Genomic DNA, 17,196 nt, shown 5'->3' on the forward strand with positions numbered 1-17,196 from the left:
CATTATACGTGTAACCATAAGCTGCTAGGAAAAAATTGGGGAGAAATATTCACATTGGTCTAAAGAGTGATTTTTTTATATGAGACCAAGGGGCTGGAGCGATAGCACAGCGGCAAGGCGTTTGCCTTGCATGTGGCCAACCTAGGGTGGACCCTGGTTCAAATCCCGGCATCCCATATGGTCCCCCGAGCCTGACAGGAAAGACTTCTGAGTGCAGAGCTAGGAGTAACCCCTGAGTGTCGCCGGGTATGAACCCCTTCCAAAACAAAACAAAAACACAAAATAAATGAGACCAGTAGTACAAAGTCTAGTGAGATTTATTAAGCTGAAAAGCTACAATAGCACAATGGAGATGATCAACAAAGTGAAAAGAATCAAAAGGCAACTTGTGGATGGAGTATACATTTGCAAACTATGTCTCTGGGATATCAATATCCAAAATATATAAGGGGACCTGAGTCATAGTATAGTAAGTAGAATATTTGCCATGCATGTGGCCCAACTGGATTTGATCCCCAATACTCCATATATTCCCCTTACACATCCAGGAGTGATCCCTGAGTGCAAAACCAGAAATAACCAGTGAGTACCACTGTGGGTGGCCCAAAAGCAAACATATATGTATATATATTAGTAATACAAAAAGTATTACTAATTCATAACGGAGACATACCACCATTTGTAACAAGATGGGTAGGTATTATGTCAAATAACATAAATAACAGAAAGACTGTTCTGTCATTTAGGCATAGACAATCTACATCTTAAATTCATAGTAACAAATAGAATGACTGTTGCCTTGGGTGGGGTATATGGGGAGAAGTCAAAGGGCGCAGAGTTTCAGTGAAGTGCTCCAGCTCAAAGTTTCCTCATGCTGAGTTCAGATCATAAAATTATATTGGTACTCGGGGCCAGAGCGGTGGTGCAAGCAGTAGTTTGCCTTGCATGTGCTAACCAAGGACTGACCTTGGTTCAACCCCCCAGCATCCCAGATGGTCCCTCGAGCCAGGAGTGATTTCTGAGCACATAGCCAAGAGCAACCCCGGAATGTCACCAGGTGTGGCCCAAACCCCCCTAAAAAATATGTATTGGTACTTACAATTTACTAAGGGGGTAGATCTTACGTGTCCACACTCAAAAAATGTGGCATATAAATAAATTAATGCATGTGGTCAGTAGTTTGTGATATAAATATAAACATATGTACAAATATACATAGGCCAAGATAGCAAGGTGTGCCCCTTAACATATATACAACCTATATATATATTCATTTGTCCAGTAGACCTCAATAAAACAGGAGGTGGGAGGCCTATAAGTAAGAGCTGCCGACGCCAGCTGCCTTCCCAAAAAGGGGAAGGAAGGGTCCTTCCAGGAACCCCTCCATGTGGATCCCACCTAAGCTCAGATCCAGACCCACCACTACCATCTCACCACCTTGGGGTGAGCAGAACCCGGGGACACCCCCCTCCCCAGGATATCAGCATCAGGAACCCCTGACCTAGCATCCCAAATTGGATAGATAACTGAACCCCTGGTCCCAAGTGTGCTCTTAGCTGAAAAAAAAAAAAAAAACCAAGGCACCCCTCCGAGGGCCACCTTGGTCACCTGCGCGCCTGGCCAGCCGCGGGGGAGGGAGGAAACCAGCGACGGGGACTTTGTGGGCCAAAGCGTCTCCTCCGAGCATCCCTGGACCCGTCGCGCCGCCCACCCGGTCCTCGCAACGCGCTCCGCCCCGCCGCTGCGGCTGGTTGCTAGGGCGCAGGCTGGGGTGGGGACGCGGGGAGCCCCCCGCACCACGTAGCAGGCCGAGCGCGCGTGAGAAAGCCCCGGCTCGGCCCCCCGGAGCTGCCGCCGGCTCCGCCCCGCTGCGGGCGTTTGCGGGGGGCCCCCAACCCCCGCCCAGACAGACGCAGCCAGCCAGCGCCCAGCCAGCCGGGAGCCAGCCGGCCAGCGGCGATGGCGAGGGACCCGCACCCCCGGGGGCGCGCCACGACGGCCGGGAGCGTCCTGCGGGCCGTGCTGCGGTGCAACCTGCCCCCCGGAGCCCAGCGCGTGGTGGTGTTCGCGGTGCTGGCGCTCCTGGTCCTCATCAACGTAGTGCTCATTTTCCTGCTGGCTTTCCGCTGACAGCTCGGCCGGCCGGCCGGCCGGGGCGCCTGGGGTGAGCGCACCGCGGTGAGTGCCACTGCCGGGGGTCCCCCTCTGCGCCCCTGCTCGCCTTTCTGCCTCTCCCCGGGCTGCCCCCTGCGTCGGTGGCTCGCTCTCAGTTGGGGGAACCAGTATAGCCACCATCCCCATCCCCGCACACCGAGAGAAGGGCCCCTTCTTGTGCGCGCGAGCCCTGCCGCTGACTCAGGGGTGTGGGGACACATGGATGCGGTGTGCATGTGTGTTGTAACGCGTGTATGCGTGGGTTGCATATGTGAGCCTGTGTAAAATGGCGCGGATGCAATCCAGCTGTGCCCGGAGAGGGGGTTGGGGTTTAGGGATGGGAAGTAGGGGTTCGGGGTGGGGGGGTAAAAGTGGCATTCTGGAGGGAAGCCGCAGGCATGTGATCCCGCCTGGGAGTAGAACTGGACATGCGTGTGTGTGTGTGTGTGTGTGTGTGTGTGTGTGTGTGTGTGTGTGTGTGTGTGTGTAAGGAGATGGTTGTGCTGGATGCGATGCGATGATATGCGTGGCCTCCATGTTACCTGCAGTCGCTTTTGCTTTTCCATTTTAGGACTTAAAGTGGTCTCTGCCCACACGTATCCTTCACTACAGGCAGCATCCCTTGCACCCTTTGCATTGGGGCTCTCTGCAAACACCCCCCACCCTGGCTGGCTGCATTTCCTTCCCAGATCCTCCATCAGGGTACTCCAGGGAGAGATTCCAGGGGCAGAGCTGGAAGGATGCAGGATCTTCAGGAAGCACGTTGATCCTCTGGCTCTCTGCCACCCCCACCCCAGAAACTCAGACACTGAGGAGGATCCTCTCACCTCTCCTGACTTAGATCTAATCTTGCCCCCATCACTCTGACCTCACATCTGACAGTCCCTCACTTACCTCACATAAACCACTCTGAGCCTCAAGCCAGTTTTTGTTCCCCTGGCCAGGCCTAGGTGAGCTGGTCATCTTACCCCCCTTTCAGTTTACCAGCTGCATCTTAGCTTAGATGGGGCACATGATGTGTGTGTGCAGGCTTTGGAGCAAGTCTTGCATGCCTAGACCAGGAGGGCCCCAGTCCCAGCATGGACCCAGGTGGCCTCTGGGCAGTTGGACAGGTAGACTGTCTTTCTGACCTCTTGGAACCACATTTGTCTTGGTGATGTTGCAGATACACTTTGGAGACGTTGCACAGGACCAAGGGCATGTGGGAGAAGCAAATCTGATTTTGGTTAAGAAACTGTGCGAAGGGAGGCAACAAACGAATAAGAACCTTGTGGACTGCATTTCCTCCTCTCAACTGGGTTTCAGCATCAAGGACTGAGTGTCAGTACTGTCCTGAGGGGTGGAACTGAGGAAGGGAAGGACCCTCCTAGCCTCACATCCCACTGGCCAGGATGTGGGAGTGGACTAGCCTGCTAAGGATAGTGGGAAGCAGTGTCCAAAGAGGAATTTCGAACACTCACTTAATGGAAATCAAAACCAAGTTTTGTTCTTGCTGGAGTTAACTCCAGTTTACTTAAGAGTTCCAGAAGTGAATCCTTCAATTATCCCAGAACTTAAAATATTTTAAATAGACAGGTGTCACACACACCTTCCACACTGGTAGGTACATACGTACATTCACAGTTTCCCAAGTTAACACAAATGCTCACCCAGGGGCTCTATCCCTAAATGGAGGAGCATTTGCCTATATCCATTCTGATTGACTTCACCACCAGCATCGAGTCTGCTTCTTTCTTGCTCTCTGCCCACTTCCCACAGTCTTGAGGTGATAGTTGGTCCCAGGAGGCAGCAGGTTGGGTCCTCTTGCCACATCCCATCATGCTGAAGCCAACAGGTCTTCACCTTGGGGACTGAAGAGGATATACCTGCAATGGGGACTGAGGTAACCCTTCAGGGGGTTACTGCTCTGGGAATGCCAGAGGGCCTGAGTAGAAGTTGCAGGAATTCATGCAAATAACAGAAATCTTCAGCTCCTGCCAGCTAACATATTTGAACTCGGTGAATACACCACTGCATTTTTCTGAGGAATGGTTTCATTGGTGTTTAGAGCATGTTTTGCATGCCTAAAAGGAAAATATGACAAATGAGTGGTTTCTGAGTGAGCCTGTCCAGGCTGTTTTGGATGAGTGGCCCAAAAACCCACCCTGTCCCTTATCTTGCCCACTTTTGCCCTATGGAAGTTTCTTAGTGGCTGAATTTATGCAGGTGGGAGGCCAGAAGTCCTGCTGTACCTCATTGTTTTTCTTGCAATGTGAGGATTCTACTTCCCTAAGACTGTCTACTGGGGATCAGAGGGATAGCATAGCAGCAGGGAGTTTACCTTGTACATGACTGACTCGAGTTCAGGTTTGGCATCACATATGGTCCCCCAAGCCTGCCAGGAGTAATTTCTGAGAGTAGAGCCAAAAGTAACCCCTGAATGCCTGGGTGTGGCAAAAAACCAAAAAGACTGTCTACTGGGCATGAAGCCAGGAGAGGATTCACACCTCAGGGGAAGCAGGTGGCCTAAGTGTGAAGAGGAAATGGCACAGAGGCTTGCCTGGTGCTACTCCCAGGCTTTGACTGTTTTACAAAAGTCAGTTATCACTCAGTGGCCAGAGGAGGGCTGTGAACTGATTACAGGCAGCTCCTAACACACCCCTTCTTCCTGTCCTTATTTCCCCATTTCCCCCCACCAAACCATTCATCACTGAAGGAGCAGGAAATTAGCTCCCATTAGGAGTAGGTCAGTGTGGGTCCACTAAGCAGTGTGTGTTTCTGGGTATGAGATTTACCTGGAAGCACAGCACCCCTACATCTTGGGGGAGGGAACATCCCTCCCAGTGTGAGGTCTAGGACAATGTAGTTCTTTCAGCAAAGCAAGATTATTATAAAGAATTATTAGCAGGTATGTAGTAGTCAACCAGTTCCCCAAGTACTACGAAAATGCTTCTAAAAACCATGCCAGGAAGAACATCAGAAATTGGCTCCCAACTCCCTAAGAGTGAGGGGGAAAGAAATTAAAACAATCCTATGATTTTGGCACTTGGAACCTGGATGTGTGCAGCTCAGCTTGTTTGTTGGCGATGAGGGTGCAAGAGCATGGCTATATAATTCTTACATACACATACATGGCTATATAATTCTTACATACATCCAGCTCTAGACACTCCACGCTGCCCTGAGGCAGCATTGTCAGGTGACTTCTTGGGGACTGCAGAGGCCATAAAAAGCTGGCAGGAAGGACCAAGACCTCTTTCCCTTAGCTTGGCAGTCTCTTCCAACATCATAGCGGGAGAACCCACATGGATACGCTGGCGCAGCAGAAATGCAGCTTGTGCTGTTCCAGCCAGCGCCAGGAGCCAAAACTGCAGGGAGAGACTGCAACTGAGTTCAGTGACTGCCCGATGGGTTGAAAAGAAGACACGCTCCTGCAGGAGGTGGGACACATGCTCCCCTCAGAGGCTGTCCTCATCAGGAATCTAGGGGTACTTCCAGTTTCCCCATGAGCCTCAAGGACTAGGCATGTCCAGACAGGGCACCATCTCCCATTGGACCTCCTCTCTTATGGAGGTATTGAATATGTCCTGTCACTTAAAGAGGTTCATCTTGGCTCCCCCATCCCACTGACTTGCTGTCTGGGCTCTCTCCACAGCTCATCAGCGATGGCAGTGTGGTCTGTGCTGAAGCACTTTGGGACCATGTCACCATGGACGACCAGGAACTGGGCTTCAAAGCTGGGGATGTCATTGAAGTAATGGATGCGACCAACAGAGAATGGTGGTGGGGTCGCGTGGCCGATGGCGAGGGATGGTTTCCAGCCAGCTTTGTGCGGGTACGATGCTTGCCTGTGCCCCCCCACCCCTACCCCTCCCAGGCCTGGCTCAGAAATATAAGTTTGAAACTACTCTAGGGTCTGAAGTGCTGGCGTGACTTCCCACCAGGCCTTCAGGGGTGGGTGGGGGGCACTCATGGGGAAGGGGTTGTCCCCAGAAGACCATGGAGTGACCATTGGGAGTGATAGCCTGCAGCTACTGCAGAGCCATCACCATCCCCAGCCCTGTTCCAGCTGCCCTTCCTGACCCCACAGAGGAGCAATTCCTCTTCCCAAAGGATCAGCATGGCAGAGTATACCACAAACAACAACTCACTTTAATAAGCACTGTTTAAAAAAACAAAACAAACAAAAACACCTGCACAGGTCCTCACTTATCACCTGCTCGACAGCTAGAAATGGACATTTATACCCTAGGATTTGGAGGCGAGGACAAGGTAAGTCATTAGACCAAGAGAGGGGAGAATCCAAATCCTACCCAGCTGACAGCAGACTTAAATCTCCAAGGAAGCACAGTTAAGTGTTCCGAAGGCCAAGGAGAGGTGTCATATAGTGCACCTGGTAGGATGCTTGTCATGCACACAACTTACAGACGGTCAATCTCTGGCAACACACATGGTTTCCCGAGGTCCATCACCACTGCTCCTCGAGACTCCCAGATATGCCCCCCCCCCAAAAAAAAAACAAAGAGCCAGAGAGAGGGTATTGGGGAACAGATCCCAGGCCCTGGGGGCCAGGGGAAGAAGAAGAGAAGGAGGAATTAATGCATCATTCTGGAGAACCAACTGTGCTGTCTCCTGCACCACCAGGTTCCCTAGTTGTGGAAAGAAGTACCACCACCCCGTCCTTCTGAACCCCCAAGTCAGATACACACAGGGACAGCGACCCAGGGGCACACATGGACACAAGCATGCACTTGGGGACAGGCATGAGAAGAAGGTGTGAACCAGGGGAAGGAACAGGTGGGGTGGATAGACGGTCGCCTGTGATCCTTGCAGGCATGCAGAGAGGCACTGCAGGCACAGACCAGTGGGGGGGGACGGTCGCTAGTCCCAGGTAGTGGCAGGCCTGGCCAACATCATCACAGTCCTAGTCGCCGTCTTGGGTGGGCCAGCATGCTCCTGCAGTTCCCCGGGGCGGCCGGACGGGGTCCCTTACACGCGCGCGCGTTGCCTGCAGCTGCGGGTGAACCAGGAGGAGCCCGGGGACGAGGAGACGCCGCGGCCCGGGGAGCGCGAGGCGCAGGGTGGCGGGTTCGAGTCCCAGAGCAGCAGCAAGGACCAGATGCGCACCAACGTCATCAACGAGATCCTCAGCACGGAGCGCGACTACATCAAGCACCTGCGCGACATCTGCGAGGTGAGGGGGGCGTCGGACCAAGGGGATCGCGGGGCGAGGAGGGTCTGGGGGGGAACGTGCTGACGCCCCCCCCCCAAATAAATAACCTCCGCCCCGCAGGGCTACCTCCGCCAGTGCCGCCGGCGCGCTGACATGTTCAGCGAAGAGCAGCTGCGCATCATCTTCGGCAACATCGAGGACATCTATAGCTGCCAGCGCGCTTTCGTGACCGCCCTGGAGCGAAGGATCAACCGCGAGCGCCCCCATCTCAGCGAACTGGGGGCCTGCTTCTTGGAGCACGTGAGCGCACCCCTCTCCTCCCCTCACCCCCAGAGCGGGAACTCCCCCTGCAGACTCGCACTCTAGTGCTCTGCTCTCCATAATCTCCATCCTCTCCCGAATCCGAGGCCCCCTCCCACTCTTCCAGATCAGCCACCCTCCTCTTTTCTCTTTCTGTGACATCTCTGTCCTGTCAACTTGGGGGGCTGAGATCAGAAAGGAGATGCCAGAAGGATGTCCCAGGAACTCAGGGTCTGGGTAGTTTTTGTTTTTTGTTTTGTTTTGTTTTGCTAAGGACAAGAGTTGGAACACCCTAAGGGGTGGTTCTGAGCAAATTCAGGTTGCTCCTCGCCTGGTGAGCACACTTGGATGTTTGTGGCTGCTGAATTGTACTCCCAAAGCCAGTGGGCATCCTGCCGGGCATGGACCCGCTGCATTGCCCACTCCTTGACTGACTCCCAGCTAAGCTGAGCAGACACTCAGATGCCCTATCAAGGCCAGCAGGTGTGGGGAAAGCCAGTTCTGACCTCTCCAGGGGCAAGAAAGAGGACAGAGGGAGGTCTTGAGCTGTCGCAGAGGAAGGTGGGATGGGGTGGGGGGAAGCCACGGTCACTTGATGATTGTGGGCTTTGAGTCAGACGTCTCTGATCAGAACTCGGAAATCCTTCAGCCAGCTGCTCTCATCCTTTGACCAGCCGAATCCTGATGTCTGAGATGGAGAAGAGGTAGACCTGGTCTCTCTCTGGCTAAAAATACAAAGATTTCAGACAAAACAAATTAGGCACAGAGATAGAGTTCAGCAGTAAAGTGGTGGTCTTGTGTGGTGTATCAGGCCCTGAGTTTGACCCAGGAAGAAAGGTTGAAGGAAGAAAGAAAAAGAAAACCACAAACCAGACTAGAGTGAGAGGACAGGGGGCATGAGGGTCAACCCAGGTTCGATTCCTGATACCCTACTGGGAGTGATCACTGAACACAGAACCACCAAGAGTAGGCCCTGAACACATCTAGGGTGAAAGGAAGGAAGAAAGGGAGGAAGGGAGGGAGGTAGGAAAGAAAGAAGGAAAGAAGGAAGGAAGGGAATCTCAGTGAGCCTCAACTACAAATTGGCACATGTCTGATACACATAGCATATAGCTGTGTTCCTTGTGTTGAATAAGTTGCTGTTCTGCGTACAAGCCATAACTTATAAGGAAGAAGCAAGGTACTGGTGTAGGATGCAAAAAGACACTGTCAGAGATCCTGGCAATTTTCACTCTCCCACACTCTCTTTTGGGCCTTTCTATTCCTTTATTTCGTGTCACAGAAAACTATGAAAAAGCCAAATATGGACTTCATGGCCTGTTGAAAAAAACAGGTGGGAAAGGGGGTATATTCAGGCTTGTGTTTCCTAGGTTTCTCATAGCTCTTTCCTGAGTGTGGGGGGGGGGGGGTCCCTCCTTGTGTCCAGTGAAGTCTGTAGACATCCTGAACTCCCTGGCCTGCTCCTTCTCCCTCTAAAACCTATGAGATTGTTGCCAGGTGAGCAGGAGTCAGCAGTCCTAACCTCCAGCTGTGTCCCCAGCAAGCAGATTTCCAGATCTACTCCGAGTATTGCAACAATCACCCCAATGCCTGCGTGGAGCTCTCGCGCCTCACCAAGCTCAGCAAGTATGTGTACTTCTTTGAGGCCTGCCGACTGCTACAGAAAATGATCGACATCTCCTTGGATGGCTTCCTGTTGACTCCAGTGCAGAAGATCTGCAAATACCCACTGCAGCTGGCTGAACTGCTCAAGTACACACCTCCCCAGCACAGGTAGGAGCAGTTGTAGGAAGTTGGCATGAGCAAGCTAATGCGGGGAGTGTTCAGGGCATAGCTGTATCAGGATGACAAGAGCTCAGGCTAAAACAGTGCTCTCATATTTGTCACTGCACAAAGGGAATATCAGTGAATGGCCCCAGGTGAATAGGGAGGTCTGAAGCAGGAATGCCACAAGGATTAAGACAGAGGCTGGGCTGGAAAGATAGTACAGCAGATACACCTTACACACAGCTAACTGGATTTGATTCCCAGCATCCCACATGGTCCCCTGAGCCTGCCAGGAGTGATTTTGAGTGCAGAGCCAGGAGTAACCAACGAGAACCACCAGGTGTAGCCCAACAACAAAAACGAAAAAGAAAATAAGAAAGAATGAAAGAACAAAAGAATGAAAAAGAGCAGAGGGATGGAATACCCCTGAGAATCAACAAATGCCTCCCAAACAAAGAGAAATAAGAGAGAAAAGCATGGGGCCGGAGTGGTGGCACAAGTTGTAGGGCAAACGCCTTGCTATGCGCTAACCTAGGACAGACCACAGTTGGATCCCCGTGCGTTCCATGTGTTTCCCCAAGACAGGATCGATTTCTGAGTGCATAGCCAGGAGTAAACCCTGAGTGTCACCAGGTATGGACCAAAAACAAACAAAAAACGAGAGAAAGAAAAGCATGGAGTCAAGGGTCTCACAGCCTTGACTGCCCTCCACATGCAACATTTACTGCTTAGAAACAGTAATGAGCAGGAGAACATTCTTTGGTCAAATGCCTAACTCAGTCTAGACAGGCTAGACATTTACACATCCTTAGTACATATGTATCAGGACAAGTATCTTTATAGTTGACTTTCTCAAGGGGAGATTCTTAAAGAAGGAGCAAATAGGACACTTGTTTCAGGAATCCCCTACCCAGAGAGGATTCTGGGTTGAAAGGTCCTGTAAGCAGCCCATCTTTTCTTTTTCCTTTATCTAATACACCCAACAGGGACTAGGACTGACCTAGGTAGGATGTTCAGTTGTGCTCTGTGCTGTGTTTATGAAGAGATGAAGGTATGGCTAAGGGGAAGCAGATCTGCTGTGGGTCACAGGCCTCTGCTGTCTTTTCTGCCCCAGGGACTTTAAGGATGTGGAAGCTGCTTTACATGCTATGAAGAATGTGGCCCGGCTTATCAACGAACGGAAGCGGAGACTCGAAAACATTGACAAAATTGCTCAGTGGCAAAGCTCTATAGAGGATTGGGAGGTAAGAGGAAAATTCCCTGGCATTTACTTTAAGAGTTTTGTTCCACCACCACCACCACCACCACCACCAAAGTTCTAGAAGAGCCATAGTTGTGATCATTCTGGGAACTATCATACTGAAACTGAAACGTGTCCCAAAACATGGCTGTTTCTTCTTCCCCATCCTTGATCCTTGGATATCTGTGCTGCTTTCCCCGGAGGAGGTAGATAGAGTATGTGAATGAGACCCACAGCCCACCTGCACATCCCACCTTCAGAGTGCTGCTAGGGCAAGTGAAGCTGGTTCCTCTGCCCTGTGGAATAGCCAGATGGCCCCTGTCACCCTCACCCATCTTGGTTAACTACTAAAAGGTGCCCATCTGTATTTCATAAGCAAATATGCACTGTCACCAGTTGGAATCTCCCAGACTCTGGTTTACCTGTTCTCTTGATTCCACCAATGTTGCCTTTGAAAGCAACACGAAGACCTGGACTACAGCTGACATTCTTCACTACAAAGGCCTTCTTGTCCTTCTCTCTTCATCTTCTCCCAATAACCAGGGAATGTTAGACAAAGAGACTCCTGAGTGTCTCAGAATTTTTGGTGCAGGGGACAGGGGCTGTGCATCAGGTTGAGTAGAATGGCTTTGGTTTGGTTCTTCTGCTTTCTGGCCAGTTGGTTTGGAAGCCCAGACCTAGCTAAGTCTCCATGTCACTCACCTCAGACTGTCTAGAGGCCAAGAGGGCCTAGCTGTAGTTTGCATTTCCAAGAAGGGTTTGGATAGTATAGGACTTACTTGAAAAGTCTGAAGCCTACTGATAATATTTCAGGTATTAAACATTTATCTGGGAAGATGACTACTATGGAACTGTAAAAGACAATCCTCAAAGATGATTTCAGTTTTAACTATCCAATAGGGCAGCTCTGTATACTCAAACAGCACTCTGAGTCAAGTTGGAAAAGATATTTTAATAGCTTAAGAAAAAAAAATGGGTGATAGGCTGGAGAGATAGCTCAAAGGGCTAGAGTGCACAGGCTGTATGGAGGCTGGAGATAAATCCCAGGCACCCTGTCATCCTCCAACTATCATCACTCTAGGAGTAGCCCTCAGTACATTAGGCATTGGCCGACATCCCTGCCACAATTGAAACAAGTGAGACCAACTTCATTCTTTTGCTTTATTCAGAGTAGCCAACATTTCATTTCAACATAACACTGGTGAAACAGTCTGATTTCATACGATCTTACGTACTCAACAGGCATGAGGCTTACAGAAGCAGTGACAGGGGACCCCATTCTGCAGTCTATGGCTTGTAGGTTTTTACCAGATTCTGACCTCCATGGACCCTCAATTCGTTGGATTCCAAGAGTACCCCCTCTGTGGCCTGCAGCAGGGCCAGCAGGACCCCTGAAATGAGCTCAATGTAAATGAAAATTTCCACAGAGCCCAGTGTAGGAGCTTCCTCTCAGCTCAAGGCTGGGGGGACTTACTCATCTTCTCCCCGGGCTCCCAGGGGGAAGACCTCCTAGTCCGGAGCTCGGAACTCATCTACTCGGGGGAGCTGACGCGAGTGACACAGCCGCAAGCCAAGAGCCAGCAGAGAATGTTTTTCCTCTTTGATCACCAGCTCATCTACTGTAAGAAGGTACCAGAACCTGGATGCCTGGGTATAGGCTGTGACTCAGAAGATGAGGACTAGGAGAACAGTGCAGGAAAGGGTACATGGGAACAGTTCCCACAACAGTTCTGGACCTTGGAAGTAGCAGGTTTGGGGCGAGTCAGGCCTGGCACACCTCTGCTACAGGGAAGGACTTATGGGAATCCTAAGTCGGTGCTGCGTCCAGTGCTGTTCGGTCCCCTTACTTCCCAACCTCCCCTCTGCTTGTTTTCCAAACTGCCTTTGCTCATCCCAGTCATCTGCTCCAGCACCCTCCCACACACTGCTGCTGGCTTCTATTCTTCACAAACATTGCCCAAGTGGATAGGTTCGAGATCCAGCCTAGTAAACACAGCGCCGAGCATTGCTACCATGGTTGCTCCCCATAGCACTGAGCCTTAAAGGCTCCACAGACCACTAAGGTGTCTGTTCAAAGGAGAAGCAACTGCTCAGTACTGGCTCAGCAGTCATGGGCAGTGCCAGACTCTGTACTGGGACTCAGTAAAGGGGTATAAACACAGAGGGGACTCTTGAGTCTCACAATCTGTCTGGCAGGACCTTCTCCGCCGGGACATGCTGTACTATAAGGGCCGAGTGGACATGGACAGCCTGGAGGTGGTGGATCTGGAGGATGGGAAGGACAGAGACCTGCATGTGAGTGTCAAGAATGCCTTCCGGTTGCACTGCCAGCCCACGGGCGAGAGTCACCTGCTGTGTGCCAGGAAGCCTGAGCAGAAGCAGCGCTGGCTCAAGGCCTTGGCCAGGGAACGGGAGCAGGTGCGGCTGGATCAGGAGACAGGTATGAGACTCCACCTGAGTTGGCTCTCCACCCTGAAAAGCAACCTTGGGACTGACCGGGGTCAGATCCAGGCAATCTCTGGGCAGCACCCTATTGCATTCCCTTCCTTGCTGAAGAGCCCTGAGTCCTACCTAGCACAGGATGATTACAGTACAAACACAAGCACACCATGGAGCTGCGGGGAAAGGGGAAGAGTCTCTGTTCAGCTGCAGGCACCAGGGGGGGAACATACTAAAAGTAGTCCTTGAGGAGCATTGGAGTGGAAAGTGGTCACTGGCCTCCAGAACCTTTTTCCATGCTCCCCACTACACACCTTCCTGTTGGTTAGTCCTCTGCCCATGGGCAATGACCAGACTGGCCCAGCCTTCCCACTGTGGAAAGCGCAATGGATGTGAAATAAGGTTAAGGGGGAAAGGAATTGGTTCTGTGTAGGAAGTGGGGGTGGGGCAAACCTCTAAGGGGCTCCTGAATAGCTCTATGGCCTGATCAGCAAATGCAGGCAGAAGGCTGGTGTGGGGTGCATTTGTGCAGTAGGATAGGCGTACAGCATCAGGCAGGGTGCTCATGACTGCATGGGAGCCAAGAGGCAGGCATGGTGCACACAGGCATGGGGAGAGCAGCAAAGTACTCTAGGAAAGTCTTATTATTGTCCCTCCCTCCCAGGCTTCTCCATCACAGAGCTACAGAAAAAACAGGCTATGTTGAATGCCAGCAAACAAGTCACTGGGAAGCCCAAAGGTAAGAGGGTAGCAGCCCCATATTTCCAGAACAACTGGACCCAGCATGGGCAAACCTCTTGATCTTGACTTCCCCCAGCAAAACCAGCAGTACCTACATCCTCAAAACTACTCCTCCTCTCAACCCTTGTTTTGTTTCCAAAGGCTGGTGATGGAGGTTGGTCAGTGTGCAGTTGTTCGTCTTGCTCTCAATCTCTCAGATGATGCTTAGTGTCCTAGCAAGATTGCAGGCAGCGCCAGTATGTCCATTCCACAAATGGAACATAAGTCCCAAGGCACCACAGCTTCCTCGTTCCCTCTCGGGCTACCCAGGGCAGTTATGTGTGTAGGGGATGGGGGTGGAGCAAAGGTTTGGTCATCCCAGAGAAGCAGGTTCCCTCCCTCCAGAATTAGTGGTGTAGCCTTGGATAACATGTCCCACCATTCTGTTCCAAATCACACTGCTCCCACAGACCCAGTGACCAAGATCTTTTCCCCCATCCCAGCCCTCAGCCGGCCCTACCACCTGACACGCCAGAGGCACCCAGTGTTACCCACCAGCCTGCCCCAGCAGCAGGTGGCAGTGTTGGCAGAGCCCAAGCGGAAACCATCCACCTTCTGGCACAGCATCAGCAGACTGGCACCTTTCCGCAAGTAAGCCCGAATCACGGCTGGCAGTGCCACCTAGAGAACCTGCCCCAGCTTCTCCTTCAAGCCCTGCCCCGTGCCTAGCCCTCCGTTAGACAAGTGAGGAGTGTGACGGGCAGGTTCAGTGCCATTCCATGCCAGTTCTCTGCTTCCACTCTTGGACTCCCTACCCGATGCGCTGTCAACACCACCTGAAGAGGAAGCCCTGGGAACAGGAATCTCATTCCAGAACTTCACGTGAGAATTCTGAAACCCTCTTCTCTGGACTTCTAGTCATCCACCCTGCTTTCTATGGAGAGTCTGCCTTCAGCTGACTGCAGAGCCGGGCTGTGAGCTCCTTGATGGAACTCAGTCCCACTGGCAGTGCCAGACAGCAGACATCCCTGGAGTGCGACAGAATCCTGCACACCCAGAGCATCCCCAGCCCAGTTAACACTTCTGCCTGCTAAACACCTTCTCTTGTGTTTCTAGTAGGACGAAAGCAGAATTGTAGTTGGCTACGCATTTCTATCAGGGTTTGTGACATGTCCATTTGCAGGTGTAAGTGACTTCAGAACCTGGTTTGGAGTTTGCCTTTTTTTAGGGGATTTGTTTATCCAACGTTGGAGAAAAAGAATTGTTAGTGACAGATTGCCTTACCTGAAGTGAGCAAGAGAAGCCATAAGGACTGAATTCTGTGGTCCAGCACCCAGGGCTGACCCCTCCATGCAGAGGCCATAGGGCAGCACGGAGGGAAGGCACATTCTGCTGGGCAGAGCCAGGACTCCTGGCTTGCAGGTGTTAAGCTGAGCCACCCCTATGGCCCATAGGAATTCAGCAGCATGTACAGTCACGGTTGCACTAAACCTTCTCCAAGCCAGAAACCACATTTAATTTCATAAAGAAACATGAAAAAGTTATTTGGTTGCAGCTTTGTTTTCAATAAGTGTCTGTTTTCTCTGACCTCGTGTGTAGATCTACTCTGACCCTGGGTTGTGGTGAAAGGTGATAGTGGCCAGGCATGGAGCTGGGAGCAGTGTGGATCCAATAGGGATTGCTCAGCCCCTGCCTGTTGGTATTCTGAGTCTACTTCGTATGTCTCTCCCAGAGCCTTATATTCAGCTTAGGGTTGACAGGTCAATGTGGAGGACATCAGGATCCTCAGTAAAATGTCAATTCAAACTGTCCAATTGAATCTGACCTTTAGGACTCACGTCATAACCCCAGGCTTCCTTCCCTTCTGGCCTGGAAAAAATAGTACGAAATGTACTATTCCTACATACCCTGCTACACTGCCAGGTCACTAGGGCAGGAAGCTCTGGAGCTTCCTAACTGGACAGGAGCTGTAAGACCACCCAGTTAGGCTTAGCCACCCCTTATACATTCAGAAAAACTACAATATGCAACACAAGTCAATCTTTATTGAAAACTGCAGTATTAATACATAACAATTCTTATTACAATAAACGTGCTTTTAAGAATTTTAAATCTGAGCTCATCTACTCATCAGATTGCATAAAAAAGTAAAATAGTATGAACTGACATTGTAATGGAACTGGCTCAGGACAGATGTTCCATTCTTTTGTATTGATTGACATGGTAAGTTTGATGTAGGGGGGAAGATGCCTGTTTACACTGGAAGACAATGCTGACTTAAGCTGTGAAAAAAGTACCAAGAAAATGACTTAAAAAAAAAAGTATTTAAAAACCATTTAAAAAAAAAAAGGAACCACTTCTTAGTGACAACCCACATGGCTCCTTGGGATCTATCCCGAGTGGTCACAGTTGCCCTTCAGGCTAGGTTCAGTGACTTTAATGGTCTGAAGGAGCCCAGACAGCTTCAGGAGAGTCCTCAAATAGGTGGTTTCCACAGTGCACAGGAGACTGCAGGGAGATGTGCACTGATGTATCTGTGTGCTCCCTGCAGCCTCTCCTCTCCAACTTAGATGACTCCTCTCTAGTTCTGGGAACTCAAATCAGGTGACTCCACAGCTCTTTTGTTCAAATAAGAAGAGACAGATACTTCTACCACCTTCTCTCTGGCAAAAATCACTTCGCCCAGTAGCTGGAGTCATCTGAGTCCACTCCAAAGTCGGCTCTACCTGCTCACACACGCAGTGGCACAAGTCAGCAGCGCTCTTCTGCAGCCTGCCCTTCCCCTTGAGCAAACCATGCAGCTTCTTCATATACCGCAGCCTCAAAGGCACCAGAGAGAAGAAACTGAAGTTGTCTCACTTCACCCCACACCTGTAAAAATCTACTTGTGTGCTTGATAAAAAGATGGGATAGGCTTCCTGGCTTTTCTGGGCAACCCAGGCTGGCAATGGTTGGTGATGAGGTGGCCCAAGGAGCTAAACTTAATACAGTTCCCAAGTGTTTACAAAAGGACAACTGAAAAAGTCTAGAGTAAGCCCCAATACTGATGTGGCAAACTTACACCATCCCTTCCCAACCACTGGCATTTATGGAAATCCAAGTGAGAACAACACAAGCCAAAGTGCCTTAAAAATCTAGTTCCTCTCATGAGTGAAGAATGATGCCACCAGTGCAGCAGAACAAGGTAATGTGCCCTTCGGTGAATAGTTGTGCCCAAGGCTCAGCACCTTGTTACTCCTCCGAGTATGACATTTACACAGCCCTCAGAGAATAGTCACAAAAGAGCAAGTGGTAGAGCTAACCCCCATCCCAAGAAGCATGTTCTAAAAGACTGAACACAAGACAAAACAAAGCCTGAAGCGCCACTGTGCCAGGACAGTCTTGATGAGGATTAAAGTGGCAGAGCTGATGAGACTGGCCTTCC

General features: G+C 51.0%; 1 protein-coding gene across 2 annotated transcripts in view; it reads left to right on the forward strand.

Annotated features, from left to right (window-relative positions):
- ARHGEF4 (Rho guanine nucleotide exchange factor 4) overlaps positions 1–15,316 on the forward strand; it is a 104,106-nt gene extending 88,790 nt beyond the window's left edge. For both annotated transcript variants that reach the window (XM_049768279.1, XM_049768280.1), the window contains 9 exons: positions 5,789–5,968; positions 7,148–7,327; positions 7,427–7,606; positions 9,147–9,379; positions 10,488–10,617; positions 12,111–12,242; positions 12,810–13,053; positions 13,717–13,791; positions 14,276–15,316. In XM_049768279.1, coding sequence (XP_049624236.1) covers positions 5,789–5,968; positions 7,148–7,327; positions 7,427–7,606; positions 9,147–9,379; positions 10,488–10,617; positions 12,111–12,242; positions 12,810–13,053; positions 13,717–13,791; positions 14,276–14,427 — 1,506 coding nt within the window. In that variant the 3' untranslated portion in view covers positions 14,428–15,316. The remainder of the gene's footprint in view (positions 1–5,788; positions 5,969–7,147; positions 7,328–7,426; positions 7,607–9,146; positions 9,380–10,487; positions 10,618–12,110; positions 12,243–12,809; positions 13,054–13,716; positions 13,792–14,275) is intronic.
- The last annotated feature ends 1,880 nt before the right edge of the window (positions 15,317–17,196 follow it).

The sequence above is a fragment of the Suncus etruscus genome, chromosome 2 (assembly GCF_024139225.1).
Source record: "Suncus etruscus isolate mSunEtr1 chromosome 2, mSunEtr1.pri.cur, whole genome shotgun sequence".
NCBI lineage: Eukaryota > Metazoa > Chordata > Mammalia > Eulipotyphla > Soricidae > Suncus > Suncus etruscus.